The 22,128-nt window shown below is 45.5% G+C and overlaps 1 protein-coding gene across 1 annotated transcript in view; it reads right to left on the bottom strand.

Annotated features, from left to right (window-relative positions):
* The window catches only part of LOC120046546 (baculoviral IAP repeat-containing protein 6-like), a 147,300-nt gene that overhangs the window by 64,779 nt on the left and 60,393 nt on the right, over window positions 1–22,128 (bottom strand). The window contains exons 56-64 of the mRNA XM_038991874.1: window positions 19,940–20,069; window positions 18,016–18,147; window positions 17,435–17,596; window positions 16,752–16,925; window positions 11,006–11,205; window positions 9,046–9,349; window positions 6,800–7,017; window positions 4,035–4,199; window positions 2,699–2,864 (exon numbers count right to left, since the gene is read on the bottom strand). Coding sequence (XP_038847802.1) covers window positions 2,699–2,864; window positions 4,035–4,199; window positions 6,800–7,017; window positions 9,046–9,349; window positions 11,006–11,205; window positions 16,752–16,925; window positions 17,435–17,596; window positions 18,016–18,147; window positions 19,940–20,069 — 1,651 coding nt within the window. The remainder of the gene's footprint in view (window positions 1–2,698; window positions 2,865–4,034; window positions 4,200–6,799; window positions 7,018–9,045; window positions 9,350–11,005; window positions 11,206–16,751; window positions 16,926–17,434; window positions 17,597–18,015; window positions 18,148–19,939; window positions 20,070–22,128) is intronic.

The following is a 22,128-nucleotide window of genomic DNA, read 5'->3' as shown; positions in this document are numbered from 1 at the left end:
CCAGACACATCTTTTAGGAATCACAGTTCTTTAAAGTCTGAGGGTTATTGCAAGAAACCACATAAGAATGAATTATTGATACATATTATTCTTGCCTCGTAAACGACGTTATTACTGGTTAAAGAGACCGAGCACACATTTATAAAACAAGCTACTTCTATGCAAATGTTGTTGACCAGTATAAGAAAATAAGTCCCAAATGGAAGGGAAACAGATTTTCATGTGGATACAGATGACATCAGCAAAAACAAGCTCAATAACGCAATGCATGCACACACTTACTGAATATGCATTCATGTGAATAGGCCTAGGCTACATCTTCATTTATAAATAGAGAACCATTTAAATAAATGATTGCCATTATGTTATTGTTAAAAACAAAGTAAAATTGATTGTATGATTGATTCATTAATGCATACATAGCTGTCTCTGAAAAATGTTGACGTAAAAAACGTCCAACATAATGATATTGAACTCACTATTCCCAACGATTGAACAGAGCAGTAGCCAAGTTTGTCTTGATCATTCTGCAACTTTGGTTTATGCAAGCTCCTCTGAAAACCCCCAGGGTCACAGCTGAACAGACAGCAAACCTAGTCAGAGCAATGGACTGACCCATCATTTAACTCAGTGCTCAGTTAACTCTGGGTCAGCCCTCACCACCAGGGACTAGGGATTACCTTCGAGGATTACCATCATATCCTGCTTTCACAGAAAACCTTTTCAGACCCTGATCACATCAGAGTAGCGACTCCGCACAGAAAGCACTGTAGAATGACGATGCTACATGCTCAGAATAAGAATTACCTTCACTAAACTTTTCTACCACAATACTCGAGGGACAAAAGGTTCTAAGACTTGCTCGGTGCGGGGAACTAATTATTTCTAACAAAAACGTCTGTTGCATATTAAAAAAATATAGAACACAGCATAGAGAATGAGATCGTGTCGAGCGGTGGACACTTCCTATCGTCAGAAGATAAAATGTCATCCAATTTTCCTCATAATAATTACTACCAGACAAAGTCACAAGTAACAAATTAGACAAAATCTATTCGGTCTCACGCATGAAAAAAACTGAATCATAAGTGGATGGGTATCTTGAAAGCTTGGATTAATATCATTTAAATTGTTTATTTAACTTTATTGGAGAGCGTCGACCCCCCCAGAAGCAATAGCCATGTTAGAGGAAGATCCTGCAGCCCCATCTGTGGTCTCATCAAGCAAATGAACCCCACACACACACACACACACACACACTGCAATTTACCAGGTTGCCTAGCTGCAGAAAATACAGTCTTCCACATAAAAGACCTCATCTAAGGACATCACGATGATGAAGAGAAAAAAAAGGTTCTCCTACTAATAGTTTGCCTCCTTTAGAAATGTAATTGTAATTCCAACACAATATATTGCACTTCCGACTAATTCTTCATCAATGCATTGAGTAGAATAGGAGTCCGAACATTGAAAACAATTGTGAGGAAAGGTGCAACACATAAATAGCCTACTACCCTCAGCGTAACATTTGAAAACAACTACAACTATGCGGTCTTATATTCCAGTGGTCCCCAAACTGTGGAGCAACCCCAAAGGTAAGAAGATAAATTACATTGCACTGGCACACAAACCCAACCCACCTCACCCAAGGAGGACATAACTACCATCACATGTTGTTGGAGACCAGGAGAAGCCATAGATCATGAGAAACACAGTACTGAAATGTAAATTATATATATATATATATTTTAAAGGGTATCATCTTTCATCATGTGCTGATACACTACATGGCCAAAATCATGGGTGTTAATATGGAGTTGGTCCCCCCTTTGCTGATATAACAGCCCCCACTTCTGGCGAGGCTTTCCACTAGATGTTGAAACATTGCTGCGGGGACTTGATTCCATTCAGCCACAAGAGCATTAGTGAGGTCGGGCACTGATGTTGGGCGATTAGGCCTGGCTCGCAGTCAGCGTTCCAATTCATCCCAAAGGTGTCCGATGGGGTTGAGGTCAGGGCTCTGCGTAGGCCAGTCAAGTTCTTCCACACCGATCTCGACAAACCATTTCGATATGGACCTCACTATGCACAGGGACATTGTCATGCTGAAACAGGAAAGGGCCTTCTACAAACTGTTGCCGCAAAGTTGGAAGCACAGAATCGTCTAGAATGCCATTGTATGCTGTATCGTTAAGATTTCCCTTCACTGGAACTAAGGGGCCTAGACCGAACCATGAAAACCAGCCCCAGACCATTGTGTGGCCTAACATTTAGCGGCTGAGCCGTTTCCACTTCACGATAACAGCACTTAGTTGGCCGGGGCAGCTCTAGCAGGGCAGAAATTTGACTGACTTGTTGGAAGTTGGCATCCTATGACTGTGTCACATTGAGAGTCACTGAGCTCTTTAGTACGGGCCATTCTACTGCCAATGTCTGTCTATGGAGACTGCATGGGCGGTGTGCTCATTTTTATACACCTGACAGCAACGTGTTTGGCTTGAATAGCCTAACACACTTATTTGAAGGGGTGTCCACATACTTGTTGCCATGTAGTGTACGTTCAACCTATCAAATTAATTGTTGTGAGATTTGCCTTCGACTTTCCCGTTTCACTAAAGGCAAAGCCATCCTAAACGGGAGTTATCATAACCTACATGGAAACTTTCAACACAAAGTCTAAAGAAGAGTGTTCATTCACCAGAATCGTTGCGTAGGTAGGAGGACATGGCTGGAATGAGGCAGGACTGGCTGAGCAGCTCCTGCAGTACTGTGGGCAGGGCGTTGCTGTTGTGGCCCCTGCTCTCCCCCGTAGGGGCCTCTCCGTGGCTCACACAGCCTGCTGGGTTGATGTAGCTGGCCAGCACCTGACAGACAGAATAAGTGGCGCACACATATACTTTTAGCAACACATGTAAGCCTTAAGGCTGTTTTACAGTTGGTCTAACGATAAGTCATGAACATTCTATTGGTCGGCCAACATCAAACTTGTGGTTATGGAAATATAAACAATAAGCCACTGCATGATATCAGCAGCCCGGTGCTCCAAATAGCATACTTGCACTATTTTAAACGCCAATAAACCCATCCTTTTAAAAATGTATTTAGTAAATGTCAGCCTAGCAAGAAAGGCAACTTTCTAAACAATGTTTTGGTTAGTTGCTAGCTTGTTAACTAGCTGGATAGCCAGTACAAATAATGACCAGAGCATAGCTGACCACGTCTTAACTTTAACAATGAATAAAAAGTAGCTATAGGAAAATAAACCCACAACATTATTTACAAGGTAATGATGGCGAGCTTACAGAAAATAGCTTAAGGTTGTGAGTGTTTAGTAGGTAAAAGTAGGTAATTTTATCATCTGAGAATTGTATAATTTGTCCAAAATAGATTTGCTTTTGTTGCTGCAGCAGCCCAGTAACCACGACAACGGACGATGCAACAGTCACAGAGGCATTCACTTTTTTCCATGTCTGTGCGACAAGGAAACAGGCAGTCTGAGCGACGGTCTACAGACATTCCACCAGAGTATAAATTATGTTTTCACTAGCGACACTTGTCGCATTCTAATTGTCTACAGACTTGTCGTTATACCGATGTTAAACCTTCTACCCTGGGGTAACTAGACAGGAAGTACTTCTGTAATGTACGTAAGAGCATAGGGCTCCCGAGTGGTGCAGCGGTCTAAGGCACTGCATCTCAGTGCTTGAGACACCCTAGTTCGATTCCAGGCTGTATCCCAAACGGCCGTGATTGGGAGTAACATAGGGCGGCGCACCTTTGGCCCAGCGTCGGCCGGGATTGGCGGGTGTAGGCAGTCATTGTATATAAGAATTTGTTCTTAACTGACTTGTTAGCCAGTTAACACTTTTATACCATTGGGGAAAACCCTCAGGATTCGGTCCATGCCCTAGCATTCCACAGCAGATTCAAATAACCAACTCATCAAGCTTTGATTATTTGAATCAGCTGTGTAGTGCTAGCAGGGGGTGGGGAACAGGCAGAGTTTGGGAAACCCTGGCATAGGGGATTCTTACCTGCAGAAGACATGTGACGTGCTCCTCTTCCAGCCTCTGCTTGGTGAGGGCCTGCTCCACGTCCCAGCCCGAGGCAGTGGAGCCTGTACCGAACCCAGTGCCCTTGGCCCAGTACAGCTGCTGCTCCTCATTGGTGCCCCCTCCATGACCACTGGACACCGTTGGCTGGGGACAGACAGAACCATAGAAAAAGTCATCAGCACAACACAGGCAATCAGCAGGGGGAAAGTTTAGCCTACTGGGCCACTGTGATGACAACATAGGCCTGGACTACAGATAATAGCATTCCATAAGCTCATGAAACCAGCAAAACACCCCAATTTATAATGAATGCAGCATAGGCTACACATTTGGATTGAACAAGATTACCTTCCCTTTGAAAGTGTCAGTCTTCACATCAAAGGTGAATTGAGATCCCAATGCTGGTTTTCCAGGTAAAAAACTAAAATATCAAATCAAAACATAACTAGCCTACCCACAGTCCCTGCTTGTCGCAGCCCTGTTATACACTTGAGGCACTTTTAGTTCTGCTCTAAGCCATAACCAGCAGTTTGATTAGCAGATCGTGTCAAATTAAAAAAACAGGAGTCGGCGGGGGTTTGCTTGGGTTGACTCGGTGCTGTGCGTATGACACTAGAGCCAGTGGAACAGGGAGGGGGCAGTTAGAATAGTGAGAACTAAAGAGATGGACATGAAAGGATGTCTGAGGGATGCGGGGGGGGGCATGTTAGCATAGCGAGAGCTAAGCTACGGATATGAAAGGATGTCTGAGGGATGCGGGGGGGGGGGGGGGGGGGGCATGTTAGCATAGCGAGCGCTAAGCTACGGATATGAAAGGATGTCTGAGTTAGACGAGAGGAGAATGTTTAGCCTTCTTGTGACTGCACCCTTTCTGACAGAGCGGCTTTGGCGATCATCAGGCGTGACGCGGCGTGCTATTAAGGTCTATGGCAGGGGCTGACTGACAAGCGGCTAATGATGCGCTCTCCCAGCGCATCTTTAACGTCGCAGGAACGCTCCCAACGTGCACACAAGCGTTACGGGAATGTTACCGGCTAAATGGAGCTGTACATGCACCTCTGCCAATAGAGATCACTGTCAAGTCTATCAGTCAACTGGGGCGCAGCGGAGACCATACAGCATTTACAATGATTTTTTTTACAGTAGGTGGGATGAGGCCGCTGGGATTTTTGAACAGTTCACTGTATTTTCAAAGACGGCCATCGTGTGTGTTTTGTATATGGCCGAAGCAGGGCCCAGTCCTGAGGGGGGGTGAGGTATGCTTACGTCATAAGAGGTTGGAGATTAATCACTGAGCCCTGGAACATCAAATCAGGGAAGAGGCTCACTTTCCCAGATAAAGATGTGTGTGTGTGTGTGTGTGTGGACTGACCGTCCGCCGGGCTCTGACCACGGTCTCATCTCTGGCCACATAACTGGCCGCCGCCTCGAGGACAGTCATTACCACTGTGACAGGACTTTGGCCCTGCGCTCAAGCCATAAGCCCGGAGATCTGTCCTCAACTCTGACAACTCCATAAATCCACACTGGTGTGTGGACTGGAGCGCCTGCTGAGACAATCCACAGTCACACTGGGTTGTAGTGCTGTAATAACCTAGCCTGCTATAGAACATGTCATCAACGGCGGTTTAGCTGAGTTTAGGCCTGTGATCTATGGCGCTTGGACCCTTGTGGTGGGCATTGCTGGGTGTGTTGAGTTTCTCCTAGCCTCTGCCGAGTCGCCAACAACCAGATGTTCTGGTTTTCAGGCTAAATGGAAAGAACCTGTGATGCAAACTTCCGCTATTTGACATTAAACAAGGTGACACTCCATCTCAACTCCCACCCCCCGCTGGATTGGTTGAACAGTGTAGAAGAGACCCTCCCGACAGTTATTTTTCTTCTAATCAAGACCAGTATGTAGGGGGGGGGGGGGTCAAGGTTCAGGCGTTTCCTTTACGCCTGCTACGCCATGGTTAAGCTTCTAGTGACCAAAATCAATACGGTGATCGATACAATTTGGTGGACGAAATCTGGTCTTTGATCTGAGTCGTTAGTCATCTTTGAGTCTCAGAGGTCCTAGAAGAGTCCAGAGTACTTTGAAAGGCTTTGAGCAGGAGGTGAGTCTTGACGCCCAGCAGAAACCTCAATAGAAGACGAATCACTCCATTTAATGGGCATGGCAGTCAGAGTCCATGATTCAATTCCTATTCATGATGTTCCCTTCTGCCTGGAGTTGGCAATAATACAAAGGACACGTCTGTTCAAAGCCAGACCTGCCTCTTATCATTCCCACTAAACAACTTCCCAATTTGTCAAATGCTCAGTGGCGATATGCATAAGAGCACCGGGTAAAGCCCTGCCAGGTAGAGTAATTAATAACATGACTGATCCTCACCGCCTGTCTCTCATTGAGGGAAAGACAAAACTACATATTTCTCCCTGGAGAGTGAGGACCTCTTATTGCGTCAAGCCAAACGCATCGGAGGCAGCGTCTGAACACAAGACTAGACTGACACACCATGTCAACCCAACCCGAAATAGGTTGACGCTGGCCTCGATCCATCGTGAACACACAAGAGAATGCAAATGGACAGAACACATTTCCACTGAGATCTGTCCACATCTGGTGACATATGAGTGTGTGTGAGCTGTGGTTTCATTCATGCTCTGTCGAGCACACACACACACACACACACACACACACACACACACCACCAGGAGAGAGAGAGAGTGAGGGTGTGTGTTCCGTGTCTGGGCCTCACCTCTGAGGAGTTGCCACTGGCGTTGGGGACACGGGGCGCGTGGTGGCTGAGGGCTGACAAGCAGGCCAGGATGAGGTGGATGGCTCCTATCTCCAGGGCCATGCGACGCAGCAGCACGCCGTCGTCTGTGGTAAGAAGTGTGGTGCTGAACAGGGCCCGCAGCACATGAAAGGGCAGCGTGGGCAGCACATTGGCCGACGGAGACTGCAGGATGTGACCTAAGGGGAAGGTAGGGAGAGATACAGCCAATCAAGGAAGGGGAGAGAGACAGGGCGTTTTTCTCAATATGCATACTACCGTGCTCCACACACTCATGCTCTGAGTGCATTCTCCAATGACGTTCTCTTGGGTACGTTCTTGTGAGGACTAGAGCGTGGAGAACGCATAAAACATTACATTTGAGAAGCACTCGCACTCCCCCTACTGTATTACCTCACGCTGCACCTCACCTTTCACCTCACCTTCTTCCAGGCAGGACAACGGCAACAATAAACAAAACAAGATATACACAAAGCAAACGTTTCACAACTGTCAGCTAGATATGTGAATCGTAATAATGTAGCTAACCAGATAGTTCAACAGGCAAAAATGACATAAAAGGAATATTATGCAAGATAGATGTCAACTCTTCATCGGTAGCTAGCTAACAATTCTTTGTGGCTATCTGGCTAGCTAACAGAAGTAGCTTGCCAGTTAGCCTTATTTACTAATTATGGGCTTGCGCGCTACAGTAATGTAGGCAGGTAAACATTCCAAAATTAACACAGCATGTATTTATTAACGTATTAAGAAAAAATATTGTAGTTGGGCAACATATGAGATGTCAATAGGCAACATTTCATTCCTTAGTCGGAGTGTATTTTCTCTCGCTTCAGCTCAAATAATGGGTGCCATTGATTTCAAAGAAATGAACCATTTAGTAGACATTTTGTAGGCAATTTCGCAATGCATACTCATAATTAGTTAAAAATCACACGATGCACACCAATGTCATTGGAAACACTAATCCTACTCCATCTTTTTAACTACAAAACATAGAAACGCAACATTTTCACATCTGTTGATGTTGGGGTGGTGCTGGAGATCTAAGGCTTTAGATTACGGGCTAAATACAAACATACTATCATTTTTTTACGTGGGCGCGTCATATTTCTTCGCATACGTTCCCTTGAAGTTGCATCGATGCGTGCGTCACAATATGTATAAACGGAGTACGCCGTCGAGAAGAAACCTCCGTGCTTCACATACTCTGATTTGGACTCGCACTCCGACCCTCCCGTGCTCCAATTCACGTGCTCAGAGCAGAGTAGTATGCATTTTGAGAAACACCCAGTCAGTCAGAGAAGAGAATTGGTAATATCATTGGATAAATGTGTGAGAGATGGTGTGAGAGATTACCACCGGAGAGGTGGAGGAATAATGGCCAGAAAGGACGGATACATCGATTTAGCACTTATGAGAATGAGGCCAGAGAAGATAACAGCCGACTAAATGGCAGGCTGACGGTGTGCTATGTGACCAGTGTCACTAAACAAGCTGGCAGCCTGCTGTCCATCAATCATTAAAGGGCTGTTATTTCAAGGACTAAAGAAAAAAACATTGGCAGGACAACATAGTTGATTTCAGGCCCTGAAGGAGAGAGAGGAACTAAATAGGCATCAATAATGAAGGCAGAGGTTGGCTGGGGAGGAGTTGTAATGTATGAGAGGGTAGGACTTGTCAATATTAAACAAGCCAGTGAGTCCTTCGGCTAAATTACCCACAGGGTCCGCAGACTGGTAGTCTCAAGGACTGCAGGGGAAGAGCCGCGTCAGGGGGAACAAACGTGCCTCAATTGTAAATGGAGGGATTAAAATCTCTCTCCCTCTCTTTCTACCTCTTTCTCCCCGCTCTTGAGGCCGGCTGCTTTTAAAGGAGCCGATTTACATGCGTTGGCCACTTTATGACACTGATCGCTATGTATTCAGGGAATTATCGATCTGCTGGGTCCACAGCTTGGCAGGATCAACTGCCTGACAAAGTCAGTCTGAGCATTGGGGGGGGGGGGGGGGGGTTAACTGCTATAAGTAGGGCTGACAATGTTTGTCGCTAGGAAACCTGCAGCAGCCTCCTTTATTGGAAGCATAAGGACCTGGTCATCCCCAATGGTGTTCCCAAATACAAACATGCTTATAAAATCATCCATCGAAAGGGCCAGGAGTTTTCCTGACCACGTCTAAAACTGTGTGAGGCGTCGTGTCACTTACTGCCCTCGCCGTCATCGGTGACCCCCAGCACCAGGCGGAGCAGACACTGGGCGTGCTTCCTCTCCTTCAGCAGAACCTCAGCGTAGCCCGGCAGGCGCAGGAACAAACCGAAGGCCGCCAGCGAGTGGGCGGGGATAGGCGACATGGTCTGCACTGACGACTTGTTGATGGGCGGCGGCTCGGCGGCCATGGTCTCTGGCGCCTCGTACACGAGCTCGCCGGACTGCTCGATGGTGACCCACTCAAACTGGTCGCTGTCCTTGGGCTTCTCCTGCGTGGTGGAGGGCACCACCGGAGGACTCACCTGCACAGGACGAGCCAGGGTTAGAATGCGGTTAGAGGACAATGCCGACAGATGTGCTGACTCGGATGGGATCTGAAGGTCATGTGCTGTGTTTGGGCACTGAGGGTAGTAGGGGGCATATGGAACTAGATCGCTGTTATTCAGATCCATAGAGCTGCTGTGGGACTTGGCATAGAGCCCTGGGAATAAGACATAAAAATAAAAAAATGGTATCCACGAGTTCAACTGAAGCTGGGGACGTAGATCAAGGGTTTCATAGGCAAACACCAGACATATCCCTTTAAGATGAAGGCGGGTATCGGAGCTGCAGCACTGCAGAGAAATACAGTTATTTTATGCATAGTTGTGATCAATATAATCAATTCAAGCTCAGTTGCACTAAGAGTCAGAGTGGATGTCCAGGAACAGGCTGTGCTGTGATTAAACAGCTAAACACCAGTGGGTCAAAGGGCACAGACCTGAGCTGTTTGGCTAACCTATTAGAAAACACTACACAGTCAGTCCTGGGTAAACAGAAAAGCATCACCTGCATCAATATCGATGCCTTAAGTCGACTGTGCTAATAGTCTTGCTCAGGGTGAGAGCGGAACTCTTCAATTATTCACAGCCTTAAGAGCGTGCCCAACAAACACTATCCAGTGAGACAAAAGGGTTAAACTAAGGCAGAATGGATGTAATATCCTGTGGAGAAAGGGTTATGGTAAACCAACCAACGATCAGTCATGTATATGATTCATATCGATCACAATGCTAAGTACAAAACAAATAATCTCACTTGGTAGCCCTCGAGGGGCGTCTGCTTCAAACCACCAGTAGCTCTGGGAGACTGCCTGAATAATTCAATTTGCTGCAACAATTTGGAAGGGGGGAGAAAATAACAAAAGAAAACAGATTTAGTACCTGGCAGCTCTCAGAATGCATTCCAGCTACTCACCTTGTCACTATGCGCTCTCAATTACTGTTTAAGTATCCATTTACTTTCCTTTAGGAGGCATGATGTAGCACCCGGGGGAGCGCAGAGGAGACAAAAACGAATTTAGACTGAATGGCAAACCCAGTGACTTGCCATGCCTCTCAATAAGCTGGGCCAACAGTAAAGACACTTTATTACTTTGGCAACCGCAGATCCGCATTGGAATGCTCTATATACGAAAGGTAACTTGAATTTCTGAAAGGGAAATTCCATAATCTTTCATAATCTCCAGCACCACCCCAACATATGTGAAAACGTTACGTTTCCATGTTCTGTGGTAAAAAAAGATGGATTGAAGATAAGTGTTTCCAATGACAACCAATTTGTAGACAAATGCATACTCATAATTGGTTAAAAAAAAAATCACGCGATGCACACTGATGTCATCATTGGAAACACTAATCTTACTCCATCTTTGTTACTACAAAACATAGAAATGCGCAATTTTCACATCTGTTGGGGTAGTGCTGGAAATTATGAATATGAAATTGAAAATGTTTGAAATTTCCCTTTAAATATAAGGCTCTAGATTATGGGCTATATATAAACACACCATCTAGAAACATGGGCTAAACATTGTAGGACAACAATGAAATAACTCCAATGAAGCAGGCTGTGAAAGGGTTATTTGACTGGTGATGTTTGTTATATACGTATTAGAAGGGTATCTGTGGCGGTCTAACCTGTTGGATGACGTCTGGGTAGAGCATGGGCAGCCTCTCTGCAATCAGGGCCAGACCACCCATGCCTGCAAACACCTGCAGGGGAGACTGGATGGGGTTGGTCTCCAGCAGGGACTCATCGATGGCTGCGTCAAGACAGTCGTCCCCCGGGGTCATGGGGTCGTCCTCCGGACAGCTACTCAGCATGTCACAGTGTTCCACTGGAGGAGGGAGAAGCAGAGGAGGGTTAGAGAATAGGCCAATTATTACTCTCAAAGGGTTTCCACTGGGACACTAGCTATGTTCTGTGACTTACATTCTTCTGTGTGCTGCCCTCAACCAATCATGACAAGTAAAGAACGGGACGCCCTGCGGAGGGAAATTGTTCACGTCGCAGATACTTAATGAGAACTCCTCTCTCATCCCTCATTCGAGGATCAAGAGAGAGTGGGAGAAACCAACAGAGCCATCACACTATTTATTAGTCAAGTTCAAGCAACCAAGAAGAGAGAACGGGGAAGAAACAGACAGCAGTTTCTCAGACATAAGGGAGCGGAGGGCCATTTACATTTTTACATATGTGAATGCATAAATCCGCGAATGGTTGTAGTTGGGAAAAGGACGTGCTCTCCTGATGAAGTGCACACGGATTAAAACAGAATCAAGGACACAGACTACTTGTCGCTGTTTGCGCGTCAGGAGGTGGCTCTGTAGACAGTAAAAGAAAATGATAAACTGGAACGGCGGGTGAAGGGTAAAAATAGCCCCCCATTATAGTTTTCATTCCGCGGTGCGGCTGGCCTGTTTTATGATGATATAAAAGCCCCAGTCGATTGATAGGTCATCTACAAAAAAAAAGAAAAAAAGCTGCACATCATCTCTCCTGGAGAAGAAAATAAAATAAATGATGAATTGCTCCAGTCTCTAAAGGGATTCTTCCCCGTCTCCCTCATGGTGAATTAAAAAGTCACCAAGGTTGTGACTGATACGATTTGTAACAGGGCCCGTGCTCTCTAGACTTCCAAAACAGGATTAGAAATGATGGAGAGGGAAGGAACCACTCGTCTTTCAGCAGGCCGCAAGGAGAGACCGGGCTACCCAGAGAATATCTAAACAGCATCAACCCAGTGAGTTGTTACATTTCAAATGCAACCGTGAAGGCACAGGGAAAAAAGGTGATCGTTAGACTTCAGAGGAGCATATGAGATAAGATCAGCGAGAAAGAGAGGACAAATTGTGAACGACAAGGATTTTTATAATTCTGCTCAAGAACAAACATATTTCACAGAATGTTCCAGTACCTTTACTATGCTATTAGGCTGAGATTTCCACATGATAAATCAGAAGGAGGTCTAGACACCTAAAAATGGTTGGAGGGACAAAACCCATTTCGCTCTAAAAGGTCTGGCCTATTTGGGGAAGTTGAAGGCTATTAAGGGGGCTGGGGCTAGATCTCACCATGTACCCGTCTTCAGTTCAGTGGATGGCCGTTAGCGGGGCTGAGCGTGGTAAATGGATTCTGTAAGCTCCCTCTGGTCAAAGCCTCCGCGCTGGGTTTTACAAGATCTCTCCATGTCTCCCCCTCCCTCTCACAGGACTGTTAGTGAGGGTCACCTTTTCCCTCCATTTATTAGCCTCAATGGGTCTCGAGACAGAAGATTCTGGAAAGATTTGTTTTGGGAAGAGACGGTATTGGAAGCTATCTTGAGGAAATTTAAGGTGAGCTACGCAGTAAGTGTCGGCAGGCAGGCATTTTACTGTACATACAGTGCTTAAGAAAGCATTCAGATCACTTGACTTCTTCCACATTTTGTTAGGTTACAGCCTTATTATAAAATTGATTGTCCCCCCCCCCCAATCTACACAAAACACCCCATAATGAAAAAGCAAAAACGTTTAAAAATGTTTGATAATTTATTAAAACAAAAAACGTTAAGTATTCAGACCCTTTACTCAGTACTTTGTTGAACCACCTTCGGCAGCGATTATAGCTTTGTCTTCTTGGATATGACACTACAAACTTGGCACACCTGTATTTGGGGAGTTTCTCCCATTCTTCTCCGCAGATCCTCTCAAGCCCTGTCAGGTGGGATGAGGAGCGTCGCTGCACAGCTACTTTCAGGTCTCTCCAGAGATGTTCGATAGGGTTCAAGTCTGGGCCACCCAAAGCCATTCCTCTGTTGTCTTGGCTGTGTGCTTAGGGTCGTTGTCCTGCTGGAAGGTGAACCTTCACCCCAGTCTGAGGTCCTGAGCGCTCTGGAGCAGGTTTTCGTCAAGCATCGCTCTGTGCTGTCCTTTGTTCATCTTTGCCTCGATCCTGACTAGTCTCACAGTCCCTGAAAAACATCCCCACAGCAGGATGCTGCCACCACTAAGTTTAACTGTATGGACGATTCCAGGTTTCCTCCAGATGTGACGCTTTGCATTCAGGCCAAAGAGTTCAATCTTGGTTTCAGAGCAGAGAATCTTGTTTTTCATGGTCAAAGAGTCTTTTGGTGCTTTTTGGCAAACTCCAAGCAGGCTGTCATGTGCCTTTTACTGACTTCCGTCTGGCCACTCTACCATAAAGGCCTGATTGGTAGAGTGCTGCAGAGATGGTTGTCCTTCTGGAAGGTTTTCCCATCGCCACAGAGAAACTCTAGAGCCCTGTCAGAATGACCACCGGGTTCTTAATCACCTCCCTGACCAAGGCCCTTCTCCCCCGACTGCTCAGTTGGGCCGGGCGGCCAGCTTTAGGAAGATTCTTGGTGATTCCAAACTTATTCCATTTAAAAATGGAGGCCACTGTGTTCTTGGGGACCTTCAATGCTGCCGAAACGTTTTGGTACCCTTGCCCAGATCTGTGCCTCGACACAATCCTGTCTCGGAGCTCTACGGACAATTCCTTTGACCTCATGGCTTGGTTTTTGCTCTGACATGCATTGTCAACTGTGGGACCTTATATAGAGATGTGTGTGCCTTTCCGGATCATGTCCCATCAATTGAATTTACCACAGGTGGACTCCAATCAAGTTGTAGAGACATCTCAAGGATGATCAATGGAAACAGGATGCACCTGAGCTCAATTTCGAGTCTCATATCAAAGGATCTGAATGCTTACGTAAATAAGGTATGTTTATTTTTAATACATTTGCAAAGATTTCTAAAAAACTTTTTGCTTTATCATTATGGGGTATTGTGTGTAGATTGCTGAGGATTTTTGCTAATTTTTGAAAAAGGCTGTTACGAAACAAAATGTGGAAATAGTCATAGGGGTCTGAATACTTTCCGAAGGCACTGTAGTATATAGTTCAGCGCACAGAGAAATGGGCTGAGGGCTTTCAAAAACAACAAGACGCCACAAATGTGCACCAAAACACAGGTTAAAAATGTGTATGCACTGCATTCCTTTTACATAAAGTGCTCCTTTACCCTAGACTACAGAATATGCTGAATATACACCGTCGGCAGGCTTCAGATCGTTTCTAATCTATACGCCTCAACTAATTATCTGAACTCCAGAGTGCACAGAGGTTAAACTAAAGCGGTTCAATGAAGACAATCATAGAACTAATCAGGTGGGTTAGTGTCTGGCTGAAGACAGTCTTGGTGAAATGGGTTTGGAGCTGGGCAGACTCATTAGCAGATAACACACAGGTCACTGGCCTCCCATCTTGGGTAACCACTAACAGACCACTGTTCTAGTAGTGGGTTGGCTGAACTGATTGACAGTTGCCTTTTAAAATATCTCCCCCAACAGGGGGACAGACAAGTCATCCAGTGTGACTGAGTTGAGGAAGAAGATGGTGCACTGCAGGTAGGAGTTGACGCTCTCCACTGCATGCAGAGTAGGTGGTGGTGTTAGCAATTAGCCCCAGGGGCGGCATATAGGCTGTGAACGGCCAAAAACATCTAATATCCACACTGACGGAAAGAGAGACAGGCGCTGGGCTTTGTAGCAGCGCTACCAAGCATGGGTTCTTTTCACAACAGAACAACCAGCCTGCAGCGAGAGAGAAAAAGGCACTAAGGTAGGTTTTGGTGTAAAGCAAACAATATCTTACCACAGAGTTAGTGGAAACTACATTGAATTTAGCCCTGAATTGAGTGACTGGTATGGAATCACAGGGACAAGTGAATTTAACAACAACAAAAAATCTGATGTGTTTGGACTACACACACACGTATTAACACATTTGTAAGAGCAAACACCTAGATTTGGACTATTTTGTCAGCCATTAGTTCCATTTGAATGCATTTAGAACAACATTTGGTTGAGACGGCACCTAAAGACGGTGTTTGCGTAGCCGTAGGCTACTAGTAAAAATCACTGGATTATTGAACCAGGCAACCAAACAATTTGACTAGCACATTACTAGCGCTGACATCAAACTAAGACATCAACTGCTCTGGCCGGCTGTCATATCGTAATGCCCAAAATGTATCCTCCCCATGCTAACATGTGTGACCTGGTACTGACCGTCAAAGCTAGGAGAGGGGAGGCTAAATCTAGTAGCATCACCCCTAAAATCCTGCTCCAACGCAATCCTTAAAAAGGGTGACTAATAACATTTACCACACCATGTGAAATCATTACATGGAGCGTAGTGTTAGTATAAAATCTATAATCAGACATGAATCTTATATAGATGTTATAGTGACATTTACAGAGGACATGAATCTTGTATAAAAGCTTTCCCTCAATGTTAATGGGTAAAACAGCTTTGGGAACAAGCAGGGCTTGAAAAGTAGAGGGTGGAATCTGATTGGGTGGTCAGGTTGCACTGGGAGCTTTTCAAGCATCAAGAGCTTTTCTTTCGAAGCAGGAATACCAGGTAATAGGGGATAGCAAGGGGGACCAAAAAAACAAAATTACATTCAAACGGGATTTGATGGAAAAAGACTGGCCTGTATTTACTGAAGTTAAGATGCGCCATTTTCAAGCCTCCATTCCCTCGTCCAAACTCAGATCCACTAGTTGGATCCAAATAATTTTTGACATACAGCAAACATTTCCATCTTTCTCTTACAGTGAAGTCATTGAGGCCAATTTATGATCGTAAAATAATAGCTTTCCATCTTAAGTAAACCCTGGCCCAAGAGCCAGAAAAGGCGTACAGCAGGTGTGCCAAACAAATTCAATATACGTTAAAATGCAAATGACTCCAAATCAAAATTGTGTAGAAATAATAAATGGACCTACATTCATAGTTTGACTGTCCAGCTCCCTAATAATCACCTCAAGGAACGCTAAACAGTAGCATAGAAAATGAGATTTTTTGAATGCAAATTTTGACTGCAAGGAAATATATACAATTTGAAGCGCGGCCCTCCAGACCTCGTTGAAGACCGAATGTGGCCCCCGGTGCAAAATGAGTTGGACACCACTAGTGTACAGCGTCATTGTAGAACTGGATATACATTTGCTTCCTGAGCCCTATTACGCAACACAGTGAAGAAGAGCAGAGTGAGTATGCGTCTCCCACTGGCCCACCCGTTCCAGAGACTGGTAATGGCACCTTATGACATCTCACGAGACAGAGGCCCAGCGCTCAGACAGAGAAACGGATGGCAGTGAAAGGGGAGAGCCATTAATCGCGCTGTGGAATGGGCTGTCAGGGGACGCGTGGAGAGACACGTTCGGGGCTCACTTTACACACTAACTGCAGAGCAAGAAGAAAAATGACAGACGCAGAGGGAGGTAGGAGTGTGAGATTGTGTGTGTGTGTGTGTTTATATGTCTTGAAAGCAACCATGTGCTTGTATGTACGTGCGTGCTCTACAATACCTTTCTCGGTGCGGAGCCGTTTGAACGAGTCCGTCTTGGAGAGGCCCGGGTCGGCGATGACCTTGGAGCCCAGCTTGACGGTCAAGTCGATGGACCGGTAGCCCTGGGGCAGCTTACGGTCATAAAGCAGGGTCAACAGCTGAGCCAGTGTCATCTCTGCCGGCAGGGGCTGACCTATGGGGTCGAGGGGGGATGAGACAGTGTTCACAGTGAGGAACCAAAGCCTTGTGGTCACACTACCAGGCCCAGAGGGACAGGAAATACATGACAGCTATGTATCATGAAGGCTAGTGACCTAGATAACAATGACAACATGTGAAGACAAGACATCATGGATGGAGTGCTGTTTTTGTCTTAGTACATCTGTGTCTTTGCAAACCCAGCTCTGATCATGTTTCTGCTCATCTTCCCAGAGTTAGGTAATACTTGGATCTGGTTGGCTGTGACTTTCAATATTGACACAATGTCTAAAAGTAACAACATCGAAAGTATCAAAAGTTAAATGGACATTTACCTGGACACCCCAGGGTCCCAGCAACACACACTGGCTCAATGAATTGACTGAGACGGAGGTCACAGCTTCATTAAGCAGGTCGGATCAATAGGCTTCCCTTGGCAGAGGGAGGTGCTGGAAGGAGGGGAGCTGACAACTGTGTGTGTGTGTGTGTGTGTGTGTACAGTACCTGGGAGCAGCTTGTGGTAGAGGTGGAAGACAGGCACGCTGAGCGTTTTGGCGGAGGGATCCACACCTGAGGAGGATGTCAGCTTGTCGCTCAACACACGGCCCCTCCGCGAAGGGGGACGGGGAGGGGTGGAAAGAGCTCTCTTCGACTGGGACTTCAAGCCTGAGAGGGAAACACACACCGGTCATTTTATCACGTAAAATTGTACTTTTACATCCTAGGGAATGTGATGCTAGAGGTGTGCTTCTGTCTAATGCTTCTCATCTACCAAACACCTTCAATATTTCAAGATAAATGGGATATTTAGTCATTTGTCCATATACAAAAAAAAAGATATATATTCAAGGACTTATTTACACATACAAAGAAACCAATCATTTCCTTTACATTTGGTGCAGGAGCTCAACATAGGGCTGGAAGCCCAGCTACCAGCCAAACAATTCTTGCCCTCTAATTGGTGCAACAGGATAAATTAATTAATCTACTCCTGCTAAGCCATAATGATTGGCAGGCGTGGGAAGGAAGGGATGAGGTAGCCCACCACGATAAGCTGACAGATCGGAGAGAGCCAAAACGTGTACCTGAGGCCACGACAACGCTGTAGTTGTCCTGGAAACCACTGTCGGTCTTCATCTTCTCCTTCTCCTCTTGATTCTTCTTCTCCTTGTCTTCCTTCTGTTCGTTGATCAGCTTTGCTGTGATGCTGGGGGTGTCTGAATAAGGGATGGAGGGGAGAGACCGAGACGGGGCACATTAGAGCCACCCTTCGGTAACAAGTCACGTGAAAGAGGCTGTACATAATATGTACAGCCTCAGTCGCCAGTGGCCAACTGGTCAAGTGCACACAAGTATTGTCATCAACCCTAACGTATGCACAAACAAGGCTACGCAATCAATGAGACGTTGGCCCATCTCAGTCCTCCATTCCCTGAGAGTTCAGATAAGATGGGCTAGATAATCTGCTATTAGCAATTCCAAGGGCCACTAACGCAGGCTCCTTTAAAAATACCCCTGGCTAGCGCTAGCTGTATGTAGCGGTCTGGGCTGTGCTTTATTATTAACTAAGCCTGCCCCTCCCTCACTGGGTAGAGCCTCATAATGCCCTGTTGTATCAGGACTCCATCTGGTGTTCTCAAGGTCCCGGGAGGAGAACCACTTATCATAGCCGCACAGCTAACCCTGCCATGCCGTCACAAAGCTGGAGCCCACCACCACACGCGCTTGATATTAACAATAGATAATGCCTTAAATTGAACACCTCTCCCATCTGCGATTATATTACTGTTTGATCATGTTTTGAGGGGGGGATGCATGTTTTTAAGAGGGCATTTCTAATCCATGAGATTATAGGTGCGAACATCGTCCCCCCTAAGGAGAAGGGGACAGGCCAGATTAGTTTAGAGAGAGACTGGGCCCAATGACTATTTTAGGAAATATAGGAGTTAATTAATAGAGCACAAGGAAAAATTGGATTCAGTGCTTCTTACATAACTCTGGGACTTCTGGTAAAGGCCAACAAAATAAATACTAATAAATCAGTGCATCGGCTCACACAGGGCTATTTCAATCACAGAGTGGACCAGCCGGGTTAAAGACCGGGGCATGAGGGTGTGTGATTTAACTGCCACTATGTTAGGCTTGTGGACGGGGGTGTACGTTTCAACTGATGTTCTCTCTAAAACGCAGTTGCCACCAGCTGATCAACTCCGTAGCCATTAATCAGAGCGCCATCTCCACCTGCTGGAAAAATAATATGGAGGGACGCTCTTCCATACTCATGCTAATGAGGAGATGTGAGCGGACGCAGCAGTCGCCTGAAAAGGTCAATGTTTATGCCCAGGGAGATTGTGTGTGCGCGTGTGAGTTGTGATGTTTGAGTATGTGTGTGTGTGTGTCCGACAATGTGCGAGGTGCTGACATGGTGCATTAACTTCAAATACGGCTGCCTTTTAAAACATTTAAGGACCCAGTGAGAGGGGATAAAATGCTTGAATGACGAACGGCGTACGGAGAGCGGGTTTCCCCCGCCATTCAGATCCCGTGTGTCTGTGGCTGTCGGAGGAGGGTTTGTCTGAGTGGCACAGGACACCCTGCTCCACTTTATCTGAGGGCCACATAATATTGAGGAGGTTGATGGGGCTACGAGGAGAATATTTAAAGTAATTCCCCATCAATGTTGTGTAACACACTTCACCTGCTGTTCATCACAAATCAAAGTTTATCGGACACGTACACAGATATGCAGATATTTTCGCAGGTGCAACGAAATGCTCGTCAAATTAATGGACATAGACTATATGCTCCCTGAGATTATAGGTGTGGACATCGTCCCCCTAAGGAGAAGGGGACAGGCCGGGTTAGTTTAGAGAGAGACTGGGCCCAACGACTATTTTAGAAAATAGAGAGGAGTTATTTAATACAGCACAAAGAAAAATTGGATTCAGTGCGTCTTACATAACTCCGTTCCCATCAATAGTGACGGATGGGTAAAGGCAGCAGACGTACCAGACACCCGGTCCAGGACTTCAGCCAGGGTGGTGGAGATGGGGAGGTGGAGAGTGCGGTACTTGTGCCCTGCTCCGTACATGGGGTGCTGGATCACATGGCTGGTAGCGTTGATGCGGCCCTTGTACAGCTGAAGACGGAAGAGAAAGTATTAGGACAGACCAAGTACACAAAACCACTACCACCAATGTTATGAATGATCATGACTACGAGAGAGATGCAAGTTATGAAAGATTCAGTAGCACTACGCAGGGCCACATTGAGATTGAATGAGGCCGGCCTTGGCTAAAGACCTCCCACTCCATCACTCCTGCCTCGACCTTTATTGGAGTTGACAAGGCTTCTCATTCAGCATGAATGTTACATGTTCACGACATCCATCGCCTTCTGCGACCTGCAGGCGACAGGCATGGTGGTGTCGCCAGAGCACAGCTCGGCTACTGAGGGTCCTTGGACAAGTCACTGCAGCTCCAAACACAACCGTCACTCAGTCCCCTTTCCTGACAACTCTACACTGCAGTGACTAGCCTGGCAGCAGAAGCCATTAAGATGATGTAATATAAAATGCTGTTTGAAACATGCACCTTGGCTTTTAGGCAAGTCTAATACACGTCTCATAGGAACAATAATGTTCAAGAACCCATATCTTGGTATGGTCGCTAGCATAATAAAAAGTCAACCGTTTTTTTTATTGTTGATTGACAGCAAATCAAAATGTCAAAGTTCCCGCCAGTGAGATTCAGATTCAGATTAGGGAGAAATGTAGTGATCCTTTCTTAAATATCTCAGATCAAATGACAATTACAATGCTGATGAATTGAAAATGTTGAGCAAGTCTACAGAGTACATCATTCACTTTTTGCAGATCTGAAAAAGCCTGATGTACAGTACCAGTCAAAAGTTGACACCTACTCATTCAAGGGATTCTTTATTTTTACTATTTTCTACATTGTAGAATAATAGTGGAGACATCAAAACCATGAAATAACACATAAGGAATCATGTAGTAACCAAAAGTGTTACATCAAAATATTTTATATTTATTTGTAGCCGCCGTGACAGCTTTGCACACTCTTGGCATTCTCTCAACCACCTTCTTGAGGTAGTCACCTGGAATGCATTTCAATTAACAGGTGTGCCTTGTTAATTTGTGGAATTTCTTTACTTCTTTATGCTTTTCAGCCAATCAGTTGTGTTGTGACAAGGTGACAAGGTATGCAGAAGATAGGTCAGTCCAGAAAATAACAAGAACTTTGAAAGTTTCTTCAAATGCAGTCGGAAAAACCATCAAGTGCTATGATGAAACTGTCTCTTGTGAGGACCGCCACAGGAAAGGAAGACCCAAAGTTACCTCTGCTGCAGAGGATAAGATCATTAGAGTTACCAGCCTCAGAAATTGCAGCCCAAATAAATGCTTTACAGAGTTCAAGTAACATCTCAACATCAACTGTTCAGAGAAGACTGCGTGAACCAGGCCTTCATGGTCGAATTGCTGCAAAGAAACCACTACTAAAAGGACACTAATAAGAAGAGATTAGTTCGGGCCAAGAAACACAAGGAATGGACATTAGACCGGTGGAAATCTGTCTTTTGGTCTGATGAGTCCAAATTTGAGATTTTTCGTTGCAAACGTTGTGTCTTTGAGACACAGAGTAGGTGAACGGATTATCTCAGCATGTGTGGTTCCCACCGTGAAGCATGGAGGAGGTGTGATGGTGCTTTGCTGGTGACACTGATTTATTTAGAATGCAAGGCACACTTAACCAGTATGGCTACCACAGCATTCTGCAGCGATATGCCATCCCATCTGGTTTGCGCTTAGTGGGACTATAATTGGTTTTTCAACAGGACAATGACCCAGCACACCTCCAGGCTGTGTAAGGGCTATTTGACCAAGACAGAGAGTGATGAATGTTGCATCAGATGACCTGGACTCCACAATCACCTGACCTCAACCCAATTGAGATGGTTTGGTATGAGTTGGACCGCAACTCATCCCAAACTCTTTCAAGACTGTTGGAAAATAATTCCAGGTGAAGCTGGTTGAGAGAAAGCCAAGAGTGTGCAAAGCTGTCATCCAGGCAAAGGGTGGCTACTTTGAACAATCTCAAATATATTTTGATTTGTTTAACACTTTTTTGGTTACTACATGATTCCATGTGTAATTTCATAGTTTGGATGTCTTCACT

The sequence above is a fragment of the Salvelinus namaycush genome, chromosome 4 (assembly GCF_016432855.1).
Source record: "Salvelinus namaycush isolate Seneca chromosome 4, SaNama_1.0, whole genome shotgun sequence".
Classification (NCBI taxonomy): domain Eukaryota; kingdom Metazoa; phylum Chordata; class Actinopteri; order Salmoniformes; family Salmonidae; genus Salvelinus; species Salvelinus namaycush.
This window is presented reverse-complemented; position numbering and strand designations above follow the sequence as displayed.